Source organism: Odontomachus brunneus, unplaced genomic scaffold (genome assembly GCF_010583005.1).
Source record: "Odontomachus brunneus isolate Ranch 3 - 2012 unplaced genomic scaffold, Obru_v1 Obru_scaffold_023, whole genome shotgun sequence".
NCBI lineage: Eukaryota > Metazoa > Arthropoda > Insecta > Hymenoptera > Formicidae > Odontomachus > Odontomachus brunneus.
Window position 1 is genome coordinate 731,429 of NW_022639473.1, and position 16,885 is coordinate 748,313.

The 16,885-nt window shown below is 42.4% G+C and overlaps 2 protein-coding genes across 7 annotated transcripts in view; one reads left to right on the forward strand and one right to left on the reverse strand.

The window, feature by feature from the left end:
• Positions 1 to 16,885, forward strand: part of LOC116842225 (discoidin domain-containing receptor 2) — a 380,754-nt gene that overhangs the window by 216,247 nt on the left and 147,622 nt on the right. For all 6 annotated transcript variants that reach the window (XR_004377695.1, XM_032811123.1, XM_032811124.1 and 3 more), the window contains one exon: positions 10,660 to 10,891. Coding sequence is in view for 5 of the 6 variants with exons in the window: in XM_032811123.1 (XP_032667014.1) it covers positions 10,660 to 10,891 (232 nt within the window). In the remaining variant the exon portion in view is untranslated. The remainder of the gene's footprint in view (positions 1 to 10,659; positions 10,892 to 16,885) is intronic.
• Positions 1 to 16,885, reverse strand: part of LOC116842229 — a 425,064-nt gene that overhangs the window by 102,960 nt on the left and 305,219 nt on the right. The window lies entirely within an intron of this gene.

Genomic DNA, 16,885 nt, shown 5'->3' on the forward strand with positions numbered 1-16,885 from the left:
GAGAGAGAGAGAGAGAGAGAGAGAGAGAGAGGGGGGGGGAGGTAGACGTTCGTCTCTCTGTGTACACTCGCCGCGGATGCAGCCCATGATAGTCCTACACGTTGTCTGAAAAGCTCGATCGAGCGAATGGACCGTGAGGACCAGGTCACCTGTGAACCTATTCGAGCTCGATGACGGGGCGCGATCGCGTTTCTCCCCCGGCTAGGCTACTCCGGAGTCATAGGACTCGGACTCGCGAAAATGCTTTCGCGACGCGAAGGCGACGTTTCCTTAACGGACGAGCTATCTCGCCTTACCGTTCGCCCATCGCCGGGGTTATTGGATGACGCAGTAAGTAAGACGGGACGGGCCAGCGCGCGGACGTTTAATCCCGAACTTTAAAATTCCGACCCCGCCGGAGAACGCGATTTTGCGAGCGGAGCGTGCAAAAGTGCCGACGACCGCCATGTATATGCTATATACATGGTGTAAGATCTCGAATTCGATCACCGGTTAAACTTTCGCACAAGCAAAATGGCAGCTAACGCCGGCACACGCCCGACGTGTGACCCTTACGAGTTCCCGAATGGGAGCAATTTTTCATCGACGCGATTCGTTCAATCGCTCGCACGTACTTTTGATCGATAGCACGCCGACTCGCGAATCTACCCTCCCCCGACGCGACCATTTGGAGCTTTGACGTCCCGATTTGCGCAACAACGCGGCACTGGACATCGCATTGAGCAAGCTATTTAAGACCAGACGTCTGTCATGTTGACTTTCACGCGTCGCGAGTGCGCGTTGCCGTCGAGAGAGCGGCTTTCAGCCCGTTTCGCCGCGAACAAAGCGACGTGTAACGAAAAAAGCCGGGGTTGTACGCCCCATGTCCTCTCTCTTTTTCAGTCTCACTCTACTCACTTTCTCAGTAAGCATCTCATATCCGCGAGTGATCCCGATCTTTTGTCCGAGCGCGCTTGCATCGTCGCTATGACACATTTCGAGGCGGAATCTCGCCGCGCGCGCGCGCGGCATTTGTTTCCCGAAACAACCCCCATCGCGAGCGCGTGGTGGGTACGCCACACTCATCCCAGCGACGGCTGTTTTTGCCACCCCACTCCCTCCCTCATCGTATGTCGACTGACGTAATCGTTGCTCATTTCGCGTCTAATTAGCGCGGGGGATTAGTCTCAAAACGCTCATAAAATGCCGCCGCGATGCGTAACGACCGCGCCGAGCCGCGCCGTCTCGTTTTATTCGTGCCCTCTTCGCCTCTTTCCCTCTCTCTCCCTCCTCCTCTCCCACACGCTCGCGACCCGAAACTACATAATAACGGTTATCATCGGAATCGCCGTATTATGCGCGAATTTAATTAGTTTCTTTCTGCGCTTGGCTCGAATCAGCAGTGCTCAAAGCACGATGAAGCAGAACGCGGCGGAAATTACTGAGGGAAAGAGAGAGAGGGTGCGTAAGTCTGGCGCGAGCCTGTTCGCGATTTGAATATAAATACGACTCTCGAGGAAGAAGATGATCATCATTGACGCGCTTAGAAATTTCGGTTTTTCCGAGTAAGATCAAACGCGGTTATCGTCAAGGGTGGCGGGCAGAGGAGAGAGAGGGCGAGGGAGTTGGGAAGAGTAGCGTAATACACTGAGATGACAAAAACAATATTTGAGAAATGAGTAAAAATTCATTCGGCGAGTACACCAATGATGTACTCATACAAAATATTTTTCAAGTAAGGAAATGTGCATTTCCTTAAGGTATCTTGACAAAACGCTTTTCACGAAAGCAATTTATTCTATTTAAACGAAAACAGGTAGATTTAAATAATTACGTTAAAAAAGTGCTGAACGAAGAAATATATTGACTATTTTTTTAATATTCTTTTCTCCCAGTGCACACACGTGCATGTGCGAGCGGACGTATCCGCTATGACGATATACTTCTCATGGCTGTTCGCGGGAAATCCGCGCGAGAACGTGCACGAAGGAGCGTGGAAATTACGGAAGACGCGGAGGGCGGGAGGAAGGAATGACGGTCGCTTTTATCGATCGCGCGAGCGATTTGACTACCCCCGCGCGGTATATTTCGATTCAATATTTGCCGCGCGCGCGCTTGTTTCTTTTCGTTAACAACTGAAAGTCATCCGTTTTTTGCGCGGAACTTCCTCGTATTTATCGTGATAAAACAATAACGTTAATTGAACGGATTACGGGCCGGACGTTTTACAGGATTACGGAGGATAGCTCGCGAGAAGAAGCGCTTTAAATAGACGCAAATGGGTGAGTGAGGGGAGGAGGTAAGCGCGGCGAGGGTGGGAGAATGGCAGAGAGAATGAGAGAGAGAGAGAGAGAGAGAGGAGTTGATGCATCAATTTGTTAATAGCCGTGGGAATTTCGCGTAAAAGGCAGCGGGAAATTCTGTTTCACTAGCGGGCGAGTCGAGCGATATGTGAATATATATATATATATATATATATATATATATATATATATATATACACATACACACATATACATACATCTGTCTATATGTATATACATGTATGCACACATATACATATATATGTCCGCCGGTGTGTTTTAGCCGAATGAAACAATAGATGCATACCTACGTGACGTTGCAAGATATTGTCGTGCGAAAATTATTGCGGGCTAACCGAGAGCCAGCCAACCAACCAACCAACCAGCCTCCTTCTCCTCCTCCTTCTCCTGCCCATCCTCCCTTTCCTTCCACCCTCTTGCCGCCCGACCAACCAACCACCTCCGCCTTGGGTCTTGTTTCTCCGTGCCGTTCGCCGTGGCCCACTTCCAAATAACAAACGTGCTCGGCGCGCGAAGCGCCGTGGATGGTGGCTGCGGCGTGTGGCGGTAACGATCGCGGGTCATTAGCAATGCTAATGCACCTTTCGACTGATGAGGCGGCGTAATGCCTCTGGTCGGCCCGTGGCCCGAGCTTCTCCCCCCTCTCTCTCTCTCCCTCCCTCTATCTCTCTTTCCCTCCCTCTCTCTTTCTCTCTCTCTCTCACTCTCTCACTCACTCATTCACTCACACATACACACACATATACACACACATTCTCTCCCTTCCGCTGTCTCTGTCCATCTCCATCTCTCTTTCTCTTATCCCCGTGAATTTCTCGAGGAGACTCCACTTTGTCGAAGTACTCGCAGCCAGCCGTGAGGGTGGTTCCTTGCTGGTCGGTCGGAGGGTCGGTGGGTCGGTGGGTCTGTCGGTCGATTCGCCGGTTGCCTGCCGTAAATTATTGCGAGAGGACTATTGGCTTCCTATTAGGATCCGTTTTCGGGAGAAAGCGGGCTCGCGCCAGCGACACCGCGCGCTACGGTGGTGGTTTTCGCGCACTACACCCTCTGCGCGCGTCTTCTCCTCTTCGCCGCTGTTATAAATCCGTCGCGAGACGAGGGGGAATTTACGGCGCCGGGGCGTCTTTCCGACACCTACACGATGTGATTTCGTGTTACATCTCGTGCTTTAGATCGAGTCATGGTGGGGAAAAAACATGATTCAATTAACGACGTTACAATAACGCAGTTGAACGCTACTCGGCTGAGGGAGACAAAATTTCTGGTTCTTGTGAACCGATTCGGTTCTTACATAGTTTTATGTAAAATTGTTGTAGAATTTTGTAATTGAGGAATAGATCGATATTCTGTAATAATTGATAGTTTATCCTTTATAGTAGTTTATCCATTGTTTCACATGTACTACTTATATTTTAGTAACCGAAGTATGCTATTAAAAAATTTGCTGTTTTTAGCAAAATTTACTGCTCCTTAACAATATAGACTAATTTTCTCTCCTGCATTTACTAGAACTATAATAAAATTTTTAACAAAATTTATATAAAAGAAACTATTTTTCCCGTGTAAATAATCAGAAATTTTGTTTGTTTCAACTATGACGCACTTAATTGTATCGCTGCATTAATTCATGTTAATTCAACAAATATTTTTCGTAAAGCAGACTTTCTGGTTCTTGTGAACCAAATTCGGCTGCTAAGAACCAGAAATTCTGATTCCTTCGATCAAAACGCATTCAGCTGTGTCGTCTCGTCACGTTAATTCAACCAATTTTCTTCTTCTGCAAGATTCGTGGCGCCCTCGCCCGCGTTTATCGCGTGTGCGCTTTATCACGAAATATCATTTCCGAAAAGAGAAAGAGAGAAGGAGGGAGAGAGAGGGTGAGAGGACCATGATCGCTCGGCCGTTACATTTTACCGTCTCGAGCTATTACTGCGTGGTGCCACGTGGCGACGATCGATCTTCTCCCTCTCGCTTGCTCTCTCGACGTTACAACTTCGCGCGATAACTAACAGCATTCTCGAGAAATAAGGATCACCATCCCCGGACCCCTTTCTCGCTTCACTCCGGCGGAGTCGCGCTCTTTGAGAGCCGCGAGCGCAACGTCGCGATTGCAAATTATTTCAATCAGTGGCGACGGTCGTCGTCAAGCTCCAAAATCGGCGTTTTGCTCGCAAACTCGTTACGACATAGACGCCCATAAAATTCTACGGGACTTTCTGATTAAGCACCTTGGGCTTAAGCCCGACGACTCGAGAGGGACTCTAAGCTACCGAAGTCGCGCGTTTATACGTTTTTTCCATTTAACAACGAGAGGGCCGGAGGGCCTCGCCAACGTGTCGGCCCTTGACGGCTGGCCGAACGTTTCCGCGCCATGAATCCGTTGGCTTCGGAGAAGGCACGTAAGGGAATTTTTTACGACTCCCAGAACGCCGCTTTCTTTTACTTTTACGTCCAACTTACGGAGCATCTGGAAACGTTGATGGCGCAATTAACGGCCGGAAGTGCTGCAACACGGTCAATATTGTACCTGCCCGCTCTCGCCTACCTGCCTACCCACCCCGCACTCTATAGTCAGAAGTCGTTCCTCGGAATAACCAAGTAATGAAAACGATCTTATCTTACGAACGACAGCCTTCAGCCCCTTAAAGTCCAGTATACTACATAAATTGTGTACATTCACGTCGAGAGCCCTCCTCAAATGTTTTGCATTGGCAAAGTAATGATTCCATTGATACAATATTATCCATTAATTCTAAATAGAGCTATATTCTTCGTCCCGACCCGTGAAACAGTGAATATCTTTTCTTTTATCGTGTAAATGTGTACATAGGAAAATCGTACTGTTCGACGATCAACTTTGTGATCGGTATTCGAATCTTATATTTAAGACCGTGTTAAGTTTGTTTTCAGATGATGTGCGGATCATTTCATTGGCTATCTGAAGGGAAATTTAAGATGGCCTTAAATATAAGACCCGACTATTGGCCTGCATGAACTGCAACTCTTCTTTAAAACTATTTCATAAAGAAAGATATTTTACTCGAACGAAGTCTGGGCCTTAACTCTCTCGTCCCTGAATATAATATATTTGCTGGTACCTGTGTGTACTACTTGGGACGAGAGGGTTGAAGGGGCTAATGAGGAACTCTCTCGGGCAGTCCCCACCTGTTAACACAGCGATTTCCAAACTGGCCAAATTTCACGCGTTCGATCGCCGAAAATCGGATTAAGCGCGACCGATCATCGGGGACGAATCGGAGGAGGGCGGACGGGGGGAGAGGCGAGAAATGAATAGAAAACGACGACCACGAATAAATGCGAAGAGCAGCTTCAATTGTCGGCTGCGCGCGAAAAGGAGCCAGGGCAGGTGAGAGGAAGGGAGGGAGGGCGGGGGCAGGCGACGAATGAATAGAAATTGCAATAATTCAAGCGCGATTCGCGCTGCTCCGAGTGACTAACGTATTGTATTATAAAACAATCCGCTCTCCATTGGAGCGCGCACACTCGCATTCGCGCGAATGCGAATCCCGAATTTTCTGTTTCACCTCCGTCCTCCTCGATCGGATCGATCGACCGATCGACGACCCGTGCACGGACAAACGGACGTGGCGATAATTAGCGTCCGCAGTGTCGCGCGCCATCGCGAGAGGCGCGCTCAAAAGGAACAGAAGGAAGAGGTGAAGCGAGAGGGAGGCGACACGGTGACTTCGTTCGAACGAAACTCCCCGTGCTCGTCGAGCCGCATAACTACGGATTGCGACGTTGCGGCGCAAGGTTACGGAGGGGGTTGCGCTGAAGCCGGGACATTGTTAACAGCATTGCTGCCTAATTAACCGCAAACGCTTTCAGTGGGTTTCGCCTGGTCTATTGTTTACATGCGGGCACGCCGCCTGTATGTATGCACCTGTGTGCGTGCACACGCGTGTTATATTGGTGTGCACGCCGGGGTCCTCTCCACGACCCAAGCAGCTGAAATATTTCCATGGAGATTCTCTCCCCCTTTGTGACGCGCGCGGATATATACGTGTTTCGCCGCATTTCCATGCATGCCCGCGACACGTCGCGTCGCGGAAATAACGCCTGGTGATAGCGCGATCGCGAAGCGTCCTCGACGGAGCGTCTCGCTTCGGAAGTTTCATCGGCGGGCCTAACGCGAAACTCTCCTCGTTGAAACGAACTCTCCGAGAGGATCGTGCGAGGGGATCCTCGACTCGCATTAATGTGAATTACTGTCGCGCCTGTATACACTTTGCATTGGTATTTATATCATGGGAATTAGCTTAATATATATAACTCCTGAGGGGATTCTTTAATCCCGGATGTGTCTATTCGAGGACATGATTTGATGCGAACTGTTGTCACGCCTATTTTGCATTGATATTTATATCATGGAAATTAATTTAATATGCGTGCTTTTTGAGGGGATTCTTTAACCCTAGATACATCTGTTCGAGGACCTGCAAATTGATGCGAACTTGTCACGTCTGTATAGATTCCGCACTCATACACGGAAAAAATTGTAGTAAAAATTAAAAAACAAAAGTTTTATAATTTTCAACTATGTAAAATTATGACCAGAATTACTATATATTTGTTTAAAAATGTCATACACGTTTGGCTCTTTACTATAAAATTATTGTAATTACTTGAATGTTTTTTTATATCAGAAACAAATCGTCAAATTTACTATTTCTGTATAGCAATTTACATTACAATCTTAACATACTTAAATACTTTAGCTTTACAAGACACATTGTGAAAGAAACATAATTTTAATATAATTTTTGTTACAATATGTTCTTCGCGTGCTTATATTATAAAAATTAACTTGTATAATTTTTTAACGCTTGAGGGGATTCTTTAATCTCAAATGAATAAAAGTGTATTGAATAAAGCTCGTTTTTTCTTTGAAATCTTTCTGGAAGGATTTGTTTCTTAATAAAATGTGACATTTTCCAATTAACGATGAAGGAAAGAAGTTAATGTTGAAATTAATCCATAATGTCGCGACATAGGGGTAGGTTTAACGCGGAGGATAAGCTGCTAATCGGATAATCCCCTCGGTATGTGCAGCTATAATGTCAAACAATTTTACCCTCCTGCAGTTAGGAATATCCACCGGATGTCCAAGTATATACAGAGAAGGAGATTCGATAATAAAAGGTTACTGCAGAATTATGTATTTGGGAAGTTGAGAATATCGACATTTTGCCTTAATTTATCGTCTTTCCATTTCGTATGCACTATTTATATTTTGGAAACTGGAGTCTACTGTTAAAGAATTTATTACATTTATTAACAAGACCAGTTCTACTGTTTATTATTCAGGAGAGCATAGTAAAATTGGAAAGAATTTATAGACAAATAAATAGATAAGACAAACAAATAAATAGGTAGATAGATATGATAGATGTGTTCTGACAAAATTTCGCCTCTCTCAAATGCAACTTGCAAATAGAATTGCAATAGAGAAAAAAATAAAGAATTTATATTTATATGAAATCAAGAATAAGAATGTTAAATATAAATCGAATTTGACCATTGAAAATTTATATGAAAATAAAGAAATTAAGAGATTTATACAAAGAATTCTAAAAAGCTACATAATATTCTCTTCGTGTAGGCTGCTGTTAGCCCGTTACTTCCGTTTCCCGAATTTCCCGAATTTCATTTAACGAACTCATTGTCGCCGAGCAGCTTTGGAAATTCACAGAATTGGGTGACGAGAGAAGAGCGACAATGCATAGTATATCGCACGGCCTACCATTTTACTCCGCGTTCGCTGTCCTTCGACAATCGAAAGTGCCGCCGCGCTCTCGGGAATGTTTTTGTAACCTTCCATCCCCGAGTCTCGCTGCGCGGCTCGGTGCATGCCGGATGTAATTATCATTTTCCGGGAGATTCTGCGGGATCGTTAGTCGTGATACGCGATAACGGATACGCCACGGCTGCACAGGAACCACCGCGCGACGAAGAGAGGAGAGAGGGAGAGAGCGAGAGTCTCGGGGAATAATTTAATAATCTTGCAGTCTGATTGCGGGAACAATCAGATTGGAAAATTGGTTACCTGGCCTGGGGAGAGCGGCCGCACTCGAGTCCGCTCTCCCTCCGGCACGAGCATTGTTGACTCCACCTGAGCCAATAAGCAGCCCAGAGTGCCGCTGCTACCCGATATTCTTGATTTTTGGAATCTTGTTAGCTCGGCCAGGAACTCGCCAATTCGCGGGACGAAGCGACGTCGTCGCGGTATATCCGATGAACGAACCCGAGTCGATATGAAAGCCGCGAGTCCGTCTCGACTTTGCTATGCTCTCTTATTAATATTTTATATCTCTTTACCGTAATTTATACACAATTTCTCTCTTTATCATCACGACTCTTTGCCACTCTTTGGGAGAGGGAATCTATTAGTAGTCTTGTCCTCTCTTCTCTCTCTCGCGCGCGCCCCGAGAACACAGTCCCGAGAAGAATTATTTCCATTTTCCTTTGTCCACAAGAAAGCTGCTATCGCGATAAAAGGTTCCCCGGCGAAATAAGTTATTCATAATCAATACTGCGTAAGCCTCGAAGGCGCGTAGCGTGCTCGCGATTCAAAGATCGTTCGTAAATCAATTGCCCGCGTCATTAATTTTATATTTCGGCCACGGGATACGGAGGGGATGGCGAGCTCCGCGGCGCGACCCGCATAGCGGGAGGGAAGACTCATTAATTACATCATCCGCATAATAAATCCGCGGTAAAATCGAGAACGAAATATACGTATCCCCCGTTCTCTCAGGGGAGTCGCTTTTACACTGCCTCTGCCTCTCTCTCTTTCTCTCTTTCCTGATGCGATTCGTTCGCTCGTCAGCTGCTGGCTAATTCGTCGACTAGGAAAAGCACAAAGAGAAAACGCGCCGGTGCGTTTGTCACGCGAGCGAGTGTGTGCACGCGCGGCGGCATCCTGTCAGGACGCCACGTGCGTCTCTCGCGTGTCCTCACGCGAACGACGCGGGTAACCCACCGCTCGTGATAACTCTTGGCGGGTATGATAATGGAAATAAAGATGAATTAGCGGGCCACGAAACAGGGGAAAATGAACGAAGATGAGGGAGTGACACGAGAAGCGAGCGAAATTAACAAAGATAAACGCCGCGGAAAATCGTGCGGAAAGGTCCAATCTTGCGGGGCTACGCAAATCTCATCGTGCGAACTGAAATTGCGTCAAAATATGTGATAAATGTCAGATTAACAATTCGACGCGAAATGTACTGCGAAACGTAGCCAACTGTAAGAGGCTAATGAAACTGAAGCGCGTCATGTTACATTTATCACACAAACACGATATTATGATACAACTGTACAACGTTTAATTATATTATATTATAATGTAATGTAAATATTTTTTTAATTATCAAAAGGTTGTTCGAGCTGCGTTCATAACGTGAGTAATTCTACCTCCGGTCGAAGCTCAGGAGGTACATCAAATGATAAATACGATTAATAATATGTTGGGTCAGCTTCATGATCAGCTCGTTAAATTAAACTTGGAGCTTGTATTGCGCAAGCAGAGATCTAAAAAACCACGAATTATACCGAGAGAAAAGAATTGGGTTAATTAGTTCGCCATAAACCATCCCCGAAATTGAATTAATTTCGCTCGATTCTTCGACCGAGCTTTTTTCGCGGTGATTTTTATGCAAACGACACGAGATAAGCGAGCTGAATAAAAATTAAAATATGTGGGACAAAATAAGCGATCGAACATGCCGAATAAACGAAAATGCGCAAGACGAAGAAACGCAAGAGCAGATGACAGTTTGCTCCTCGACATTAGAGATGAGAAAAATTTTAATAAAAGATTTATTTTAATAAAATAAATTTATTTTAATAAAATAGATTTATTTTATGCGCTAAATTCTAATGCACAGTTCTTACATGTCCTTAATTCTTAATTTCTTAGTCGTATGTCACAGAGTCACAGTCTTTAATATTTTACATTGAGAAAATTCGAAATGAATGCATACGAGGCAAAATAATGTCCGCTTCTACCAACGTCAATTAAACTTCAATCTGCGTTTAAGCTCCATTCAGACAAGGGTTTGAATGCAGATAAAAGTCTGAACGAAGCAAAAATGAGCACAAAACTTAATCTGCAATGTGTTTTGTTCCCTGTTTCTTGTCCACTATCTTTCTGACTTAAAATTTGGAGTCAGAAAGAGATAAAGAAACTGGAAAGAACACACTGTAGATTAAACTTAAGAGAAACACAGAGAAACTGATCACTGAAGCGGGACAAGTCGTATGAATAAATAACGCAAAAGGAAGAAGCTTGCAAAATCACAAATAACAATTTCGCGATTGCTGCTCTTGACAGGTTACGGCAGGACAAGGCCGGCGGCGCCTGGTGTCCGCGTAACATGGTGACCAAGGAGGGCAAGGAGTACCTGGAGGTGAACCTGCACAGTCCGCGACTATTGACATCGACCAGGACTCAGGGCAGATTCGGCAACGGCAACGGGGTCGAGTACACTGAGGAGTACTTTATCGAGTATTGGCGGCCGGGGTTCAACAAGTGGGTGCGATGGAAGAATCGACGTGGCAAGGAGGTAGGTACCATCTGGCCGGGTCATCGATCGAATCGCGTCCCGAGATTTCTTTCCCGGGGACCGTAAGCCGAAATTGACTGCGCGCGCGAGTCTGCCAGGTATTAGGTGACTCCTCGAATTTCTTTATCGGCGCGCGCGCGCGCGCCTGTGTCGACAGAATACGTGAGAGCTTCCGCCACTCCATGGAATTCGCGAAAGAACGCGCGCGCCTTTACGAGATAACATAAGAATGCATCCCGTTGACTCTCGTCGATAATTATCGCGTAATATTGTATAAAAGGACCCCCAGACTCTCCTTCGTAATTTTTGTGGGAACGGAGATGAACATAGAAGTCCTATACGTTTTACGATATTTGCAATAATATTCGAGATATTAATTGAGGAAAATTGGTGAATGATGACGCGCGATATAGTAGATGAACTGTAATTGGCGATGTGTACTATTGTGTACATTAAGTCAAATTGAACAAAAAGGCTCTATCATTTTGCAAATAACCACGTAGATCTTTAGTTATTAATGAAAGAAAATTGTCACATGATTGTACGCGATAATCCAGAGCGAAATTATTCGCGTTTAGATACAAATGCCTGAGAGAAAAAAGATTTTAAAGAGAAATGAAAAATACTTATTTGACAAATAGCATTCACTTGTGTTCTAAAATGGAAAATATTTTTCAAATAAGGAAATATACATTTTTTTAAGATCGTAGCTTTTCATGAAAGCAATTGTTTATTTTGTTTAAATAAAGAAACTCTGACTTAAGCAAATATGTTACTAGTTTCTCCCACACAAAATAAACATTTTTATTTCTTACATATTTTTTCTTTCAGTGTATGTAATTAATATTTTGGCACGTTGTTAATTCATCGAGCTATTATTTCGTTCAAGCCATTGTATCGAGTGTGTATTAATTTGTTAGTAGTTGCTAATTGACAAATGCACGCTCCAGATGATCTTCACACAGAATGGAAATTTATTGTTATCATGCGGCCTCAAAGCAAATTAATTTCTGATTCTGACGTGTACATGATTTACCGTAATTCATTCAAAGGCACGACCATTATGTAATTGTTATCGGGCTGCTGTGTTCGCTGTGCGATATTACGCGAGCACGATGTCTCTCTCTCTCTCTCTCTTTCTCTCTCTCTCTCTCTCTCTCTCTCTCTCTCTATCTCTCTCTCTCTCTTTCTCCCTCTCTCGCTCTCTCGACGGTCGTGAATATGTAAGGATCTTCTCGCGGAGAGGCGGGCTTACATTTTCACTCTTGCGGAACGATTGCGAGCACGGCCACTTCATCCACGGCGCGCACCACCAGTTCATTTCAGTTCACGGCGCGATCAGAAATCATCGGACTTGCCAATCGGATTTCGTTCTCACTCGGTGTGCGCGCGCGCGCGGTAACGCGCCGAAATTCGATTCTTCCCGACGCGCCAAAGATTTTTATGCAGACGTTACGCGCGCGCGCGCGCGCGTGGCAGGAATTGAAGATGAAATATTGGAAATTCGCGGAGCGAAATTTATTTTTCCGCCAAGAGATCTCATCATTTCGTGTCACATTGCGAAGACAGATTGATCGATACAGACACGAGAGCGCCCACACACACATATATACGTATGTGTGTACAGAGCGGCGCAAATAGACGGTCCGAAATATTTCAACGAACGTATAGTTCGCGTTTGCAGCTAATCTTATCGCACATCGCGAAGAAATATTCGCCTCTTCAGGTGTAACTGCACGCGGAAAAATACATACTGCATTCAAGTGAACGTTACTTGTTTTATAAGTTTACATTTCCGCAAGGCTGACACGAGTTTGTCATAAGCATCACATTTATTCCACGAATACATTCTGAATCCCAGTAAGTTTAACATTCAATGAAGGATATTAAATTAAAACAAAAATTTCTTTTTCTCACTATATAAAGTCGAACCGATTTTTTCTTCGATGAAGTTCCGTAATATTCTTGCAAGAAGAATGAATTCTTCTTTTGAGCATGTACATGATAATGAGCTTTTCTAAAGTTTATGGTGAGTATATTCTAACACTATTATCAAGAAAATATTCTTCGTTGAAGATAACTGTTACTTAAAAGAACAGAAAAGTAATCTGAGTCACTTTTTAGCAGCAAAATGATATTTTTCTGTGTTTATATACGCGGGAAAAATATCGTAGGAAAAATTGCAACAAAATTTTTGTAACTTTCGGATTTTTATAATTTTCAGACCATACTAAATTACAACCAAAATTATTATACATTCATTTAGAAATGTCATGTGAGTTTAACTTTTTATTACAAAATTATTGTAATTATTTGAGAACATTTCATATCGTATATCGTCGAATTTATTATTTTTTATATTTTTACATTTTAGTTCCTAAAATATAAAAGTACACATGAAATGAAAGGATAATGAGTTACTGCAGAATATTAATCTATTCCTTGCTTACAAAATTTCTAATATACTAAAAATTACTAAAAAAAATTATCTCTATGTAGGTCGTCAAACTTATGTTTCTATAGTGACTTATAGCTCAGCTTTACAAAAACACTAAAAAGGATTGTAAAAAGGATGATAATTTTAACATAATTTTTGCTGCAATATTTTATCCGTGCAAAGCACGAAGTAATAATTCGTACATATTCTATTAAGAAATAAAGAAAAATAAACAAAAATGAACATTAATTTTTGAAGTTCATTCAGAAAAAAATGTCACAAAACGACCTCTTCCGTGCTATGATTGTATTGTAATGTATCACGATGCAATTGATTAAAAAAAAATATTTTCAAATTTATGTTGTACTATAATTTCGTTTACATAAATTTTTCTTCTACCCTCGCATTTCGAAGTTATTCTATGCGACGATCTCTCTCTCTCTCTCTCTCTCTCTCTCTCTATATATATATATATATATATATATATATATATATATATATATATATATATAGGGGTGTGTATATGATATATATCAACGATTTTCTCTCACGGTTGTTACATAGCTGAATATTAATGTCCGTATTTCGCTCTCCGTAAATACACGCCGCCACATACGTCGAGGGGAAATTAGCGTAGTCCATACGGAGCGGCTCGATTTCCTGGATTTAACTCAAGTTCCCATCTCTGACTTATTCAGCGCAGTTACAAATTGATAAAGCCAGTGCCGTCTGATTTTAATCCGATACGCGGGGGGCGTAAAACGATCTCTCCGTCTCGCTCTCTCACTACGCAAAGCGCTTTACGATCCGCTGTATTCCCGCTAAACCTTGATACGATTGATTACGCGAGAATTTTACGGTCGCTCCCCGCGCGGGAATTCGCCAAATTTGCTTAAGGATTTATATTTGCCTACCGTTCGCTCTCCCCCTCCCTCTCTTCCCCCTGCGTAATCGCGATCGGCCGCGACCACACGGAAATACGAAATGGCGAGTTTAGCGGCGGTTCTGCGAGAGACGAAAGCAGCCACCTCTATCAGGGGGTTAATTTTATCTCCTTTCCGGCGAGGGCGTCCTCCTGCCAGTAGAAACGCGATCGTTTGGCCCGGCGGTCCGACGGACCACTGCCGAGGCGCGATCTGCCGATGTTTCGCGTTATCCAAAACACCTGCCCACCTCTCTTTCTTTCTCCATTTTGTTATATTTTTGTGGCTTTCCGCCAAATTCAATGGCAAAATTATAAAATTGTGCGTTGTTTATGCACGCTTTAAAAATATTTACAACGTAAAAGCTTTATGTTTCATTGGCTGAGCCAGAGGAAAGATTTCGTTGTGGGAAGGCTGGATCATAATTATCAGTTCCACATACAATAAAAATGTTATTATATAATAATGCAATCAGTAAAGCAAATATATATAGGATTTATACGTCGCAATTGTGCGCGCTTGAGGAATTTTGATAATGAGGATAATTTTGATTTTCGCACTGCGGCTCTTATGGGACTTCTCTCTTAAAACAAGAGACATAATTATCACAAGGACTTTTTTAAAAAATAGAAAAGATTGATAATTATATAATTTCAATATTAAATTTAGTTAACTAGAAAGTTAACTAAACATTATTCGTCGAATATTCGAGATTGCGGCCGTCTGTTCTTCATTATTTCGCACTTAACGCGACTCCGCGTGTATAATAATTACATCAGACGAGCTTAATCTCTGAATTAGCGCACGTTATTCTCCGTTTTTTGCTCCCTTGCGAATAAGAGTTTCATTCCGTCGAGTTTCATAACTCGAGCGTTATTCTGGCAGCGTTATTCTCAATCCTCGTTTCAGATCGTCTTAAGTTTACCTTCAGATGTTGTGGCTCGTATAGTCAATGAAACGGCTCTTGCAATATCTGAAGATGTATTTAAGACGACCTCAGATATAAAATGATCTCAGAATACCTTAATAGGAGAGAGCGGGGCGCAGAGGACTGCTTAACATTTTAAGGTTAATAAAAAATTTATCAGTTATAGGAAATGGCCCAAAGTTGCTCAGCATAACCTACATATGCATATACAGACAAAGCGTTAGTTTAATAACTGTAAGAGATTTTATAACGTATTCACAATACATTAAAGAAGTTATGTGTACATTTACATTATTTTTACATTGTCATATAGACATTGTCATATGGTAAATACGTATATTTTATTGTAAAGGGTGTGTTTGGGGCACAGAGGTCCGGGATCGGACACATATATTAATATATATATATTAATTATAATAAATAAATACTTTTTCGTTATTATATAATAAATATATTGTTCTTATTGTGTACCTATTAATTAAAAATGAAGGAAGAAATGCCAATAAAACATTGTTTTTTTTACTTTATATGTGCTTTCACACACACACACACACACACATGTAAGAGATTTTATTTTAGACATTAAAATTGTTGGAAAATTGTTGGCCAAATGGTCCTTTGTGTCCCAAGTACGGGACACAAAGGACTATGTATGATTTTCTATATATGTATGATAATATTTTGCACATCATACATATAAATAGAAACAGAGTAATAAAAATAAGTTTATCATTTCTAGATAACACATATATGTATATATATGTGTGTGTGTGTGTGTGTGTGAAAGCACATATAAAGTAAAAAAAAACAATGTTTTATTGGCATTTCTTCCTTCATTTTTAATTAATAGGTACACAATAAGAACAATATATTTATTATATAATAACGAAAAAGTATTTATTTATTATAATTAATATATATATATATATTAATATATGTGTCCGATCCCGGATCTCTGTGCCCCAAACACACCCTTTACAATAAAATATACGTATTTACCATATAACAATGTCTATATGACAATGTAAAAATAATGTAAATGTACACATAACTTCTTTAATGTGTTGTGGATACGTTATGAAATTTGATTTCACAATAATAATACTATGTTATTACTTTATATGAATATAATTGATATTACATTTTAACAAGCGTACCTTTAAAAGTGATCCTTTTGCAGTTTTTTCGTTACAACTTTCTCTATGAGATTTGTTTACATGGCCTACTATCATTACACTATTAGCGGTTGTCTGTTTATTGTAATTTCTTTATTTTTAAACAGATCGCGTTTGTTTATCTATGTTTTATAAGCGGTGATCCTCTATGCCTTTTTGATCCTCTGTGCCCCGCTCTCCCCTATACCTTAGTCCCTTCTTTTTATATCCGATCGCTCGTCTCGCTCGCAAAACTCGTTCGCGACATCGCGCCGCCGTCGCACAGATGAGAACCGCTGTCCCAGTTGAACGGCCATTACTGGACGCGACGTGTTAATTAACGTCTCTTTACCATGATAATCCATACGCGATATCCATTAGCCCGTCAAAATACATCACGGCGTTTAAACGATTCGCTCGCAGCGACGAAACTGCCCGAGAGTGAACGTAATCTTGAATTCACGCTGCGCTCTTCCGAGTAAACAATTCCGCTGACTTCTTTCGAGAATGAGAGAGAGAGAGAGAGAGAGAGAGAGAGAGAGAGAGAGAGAG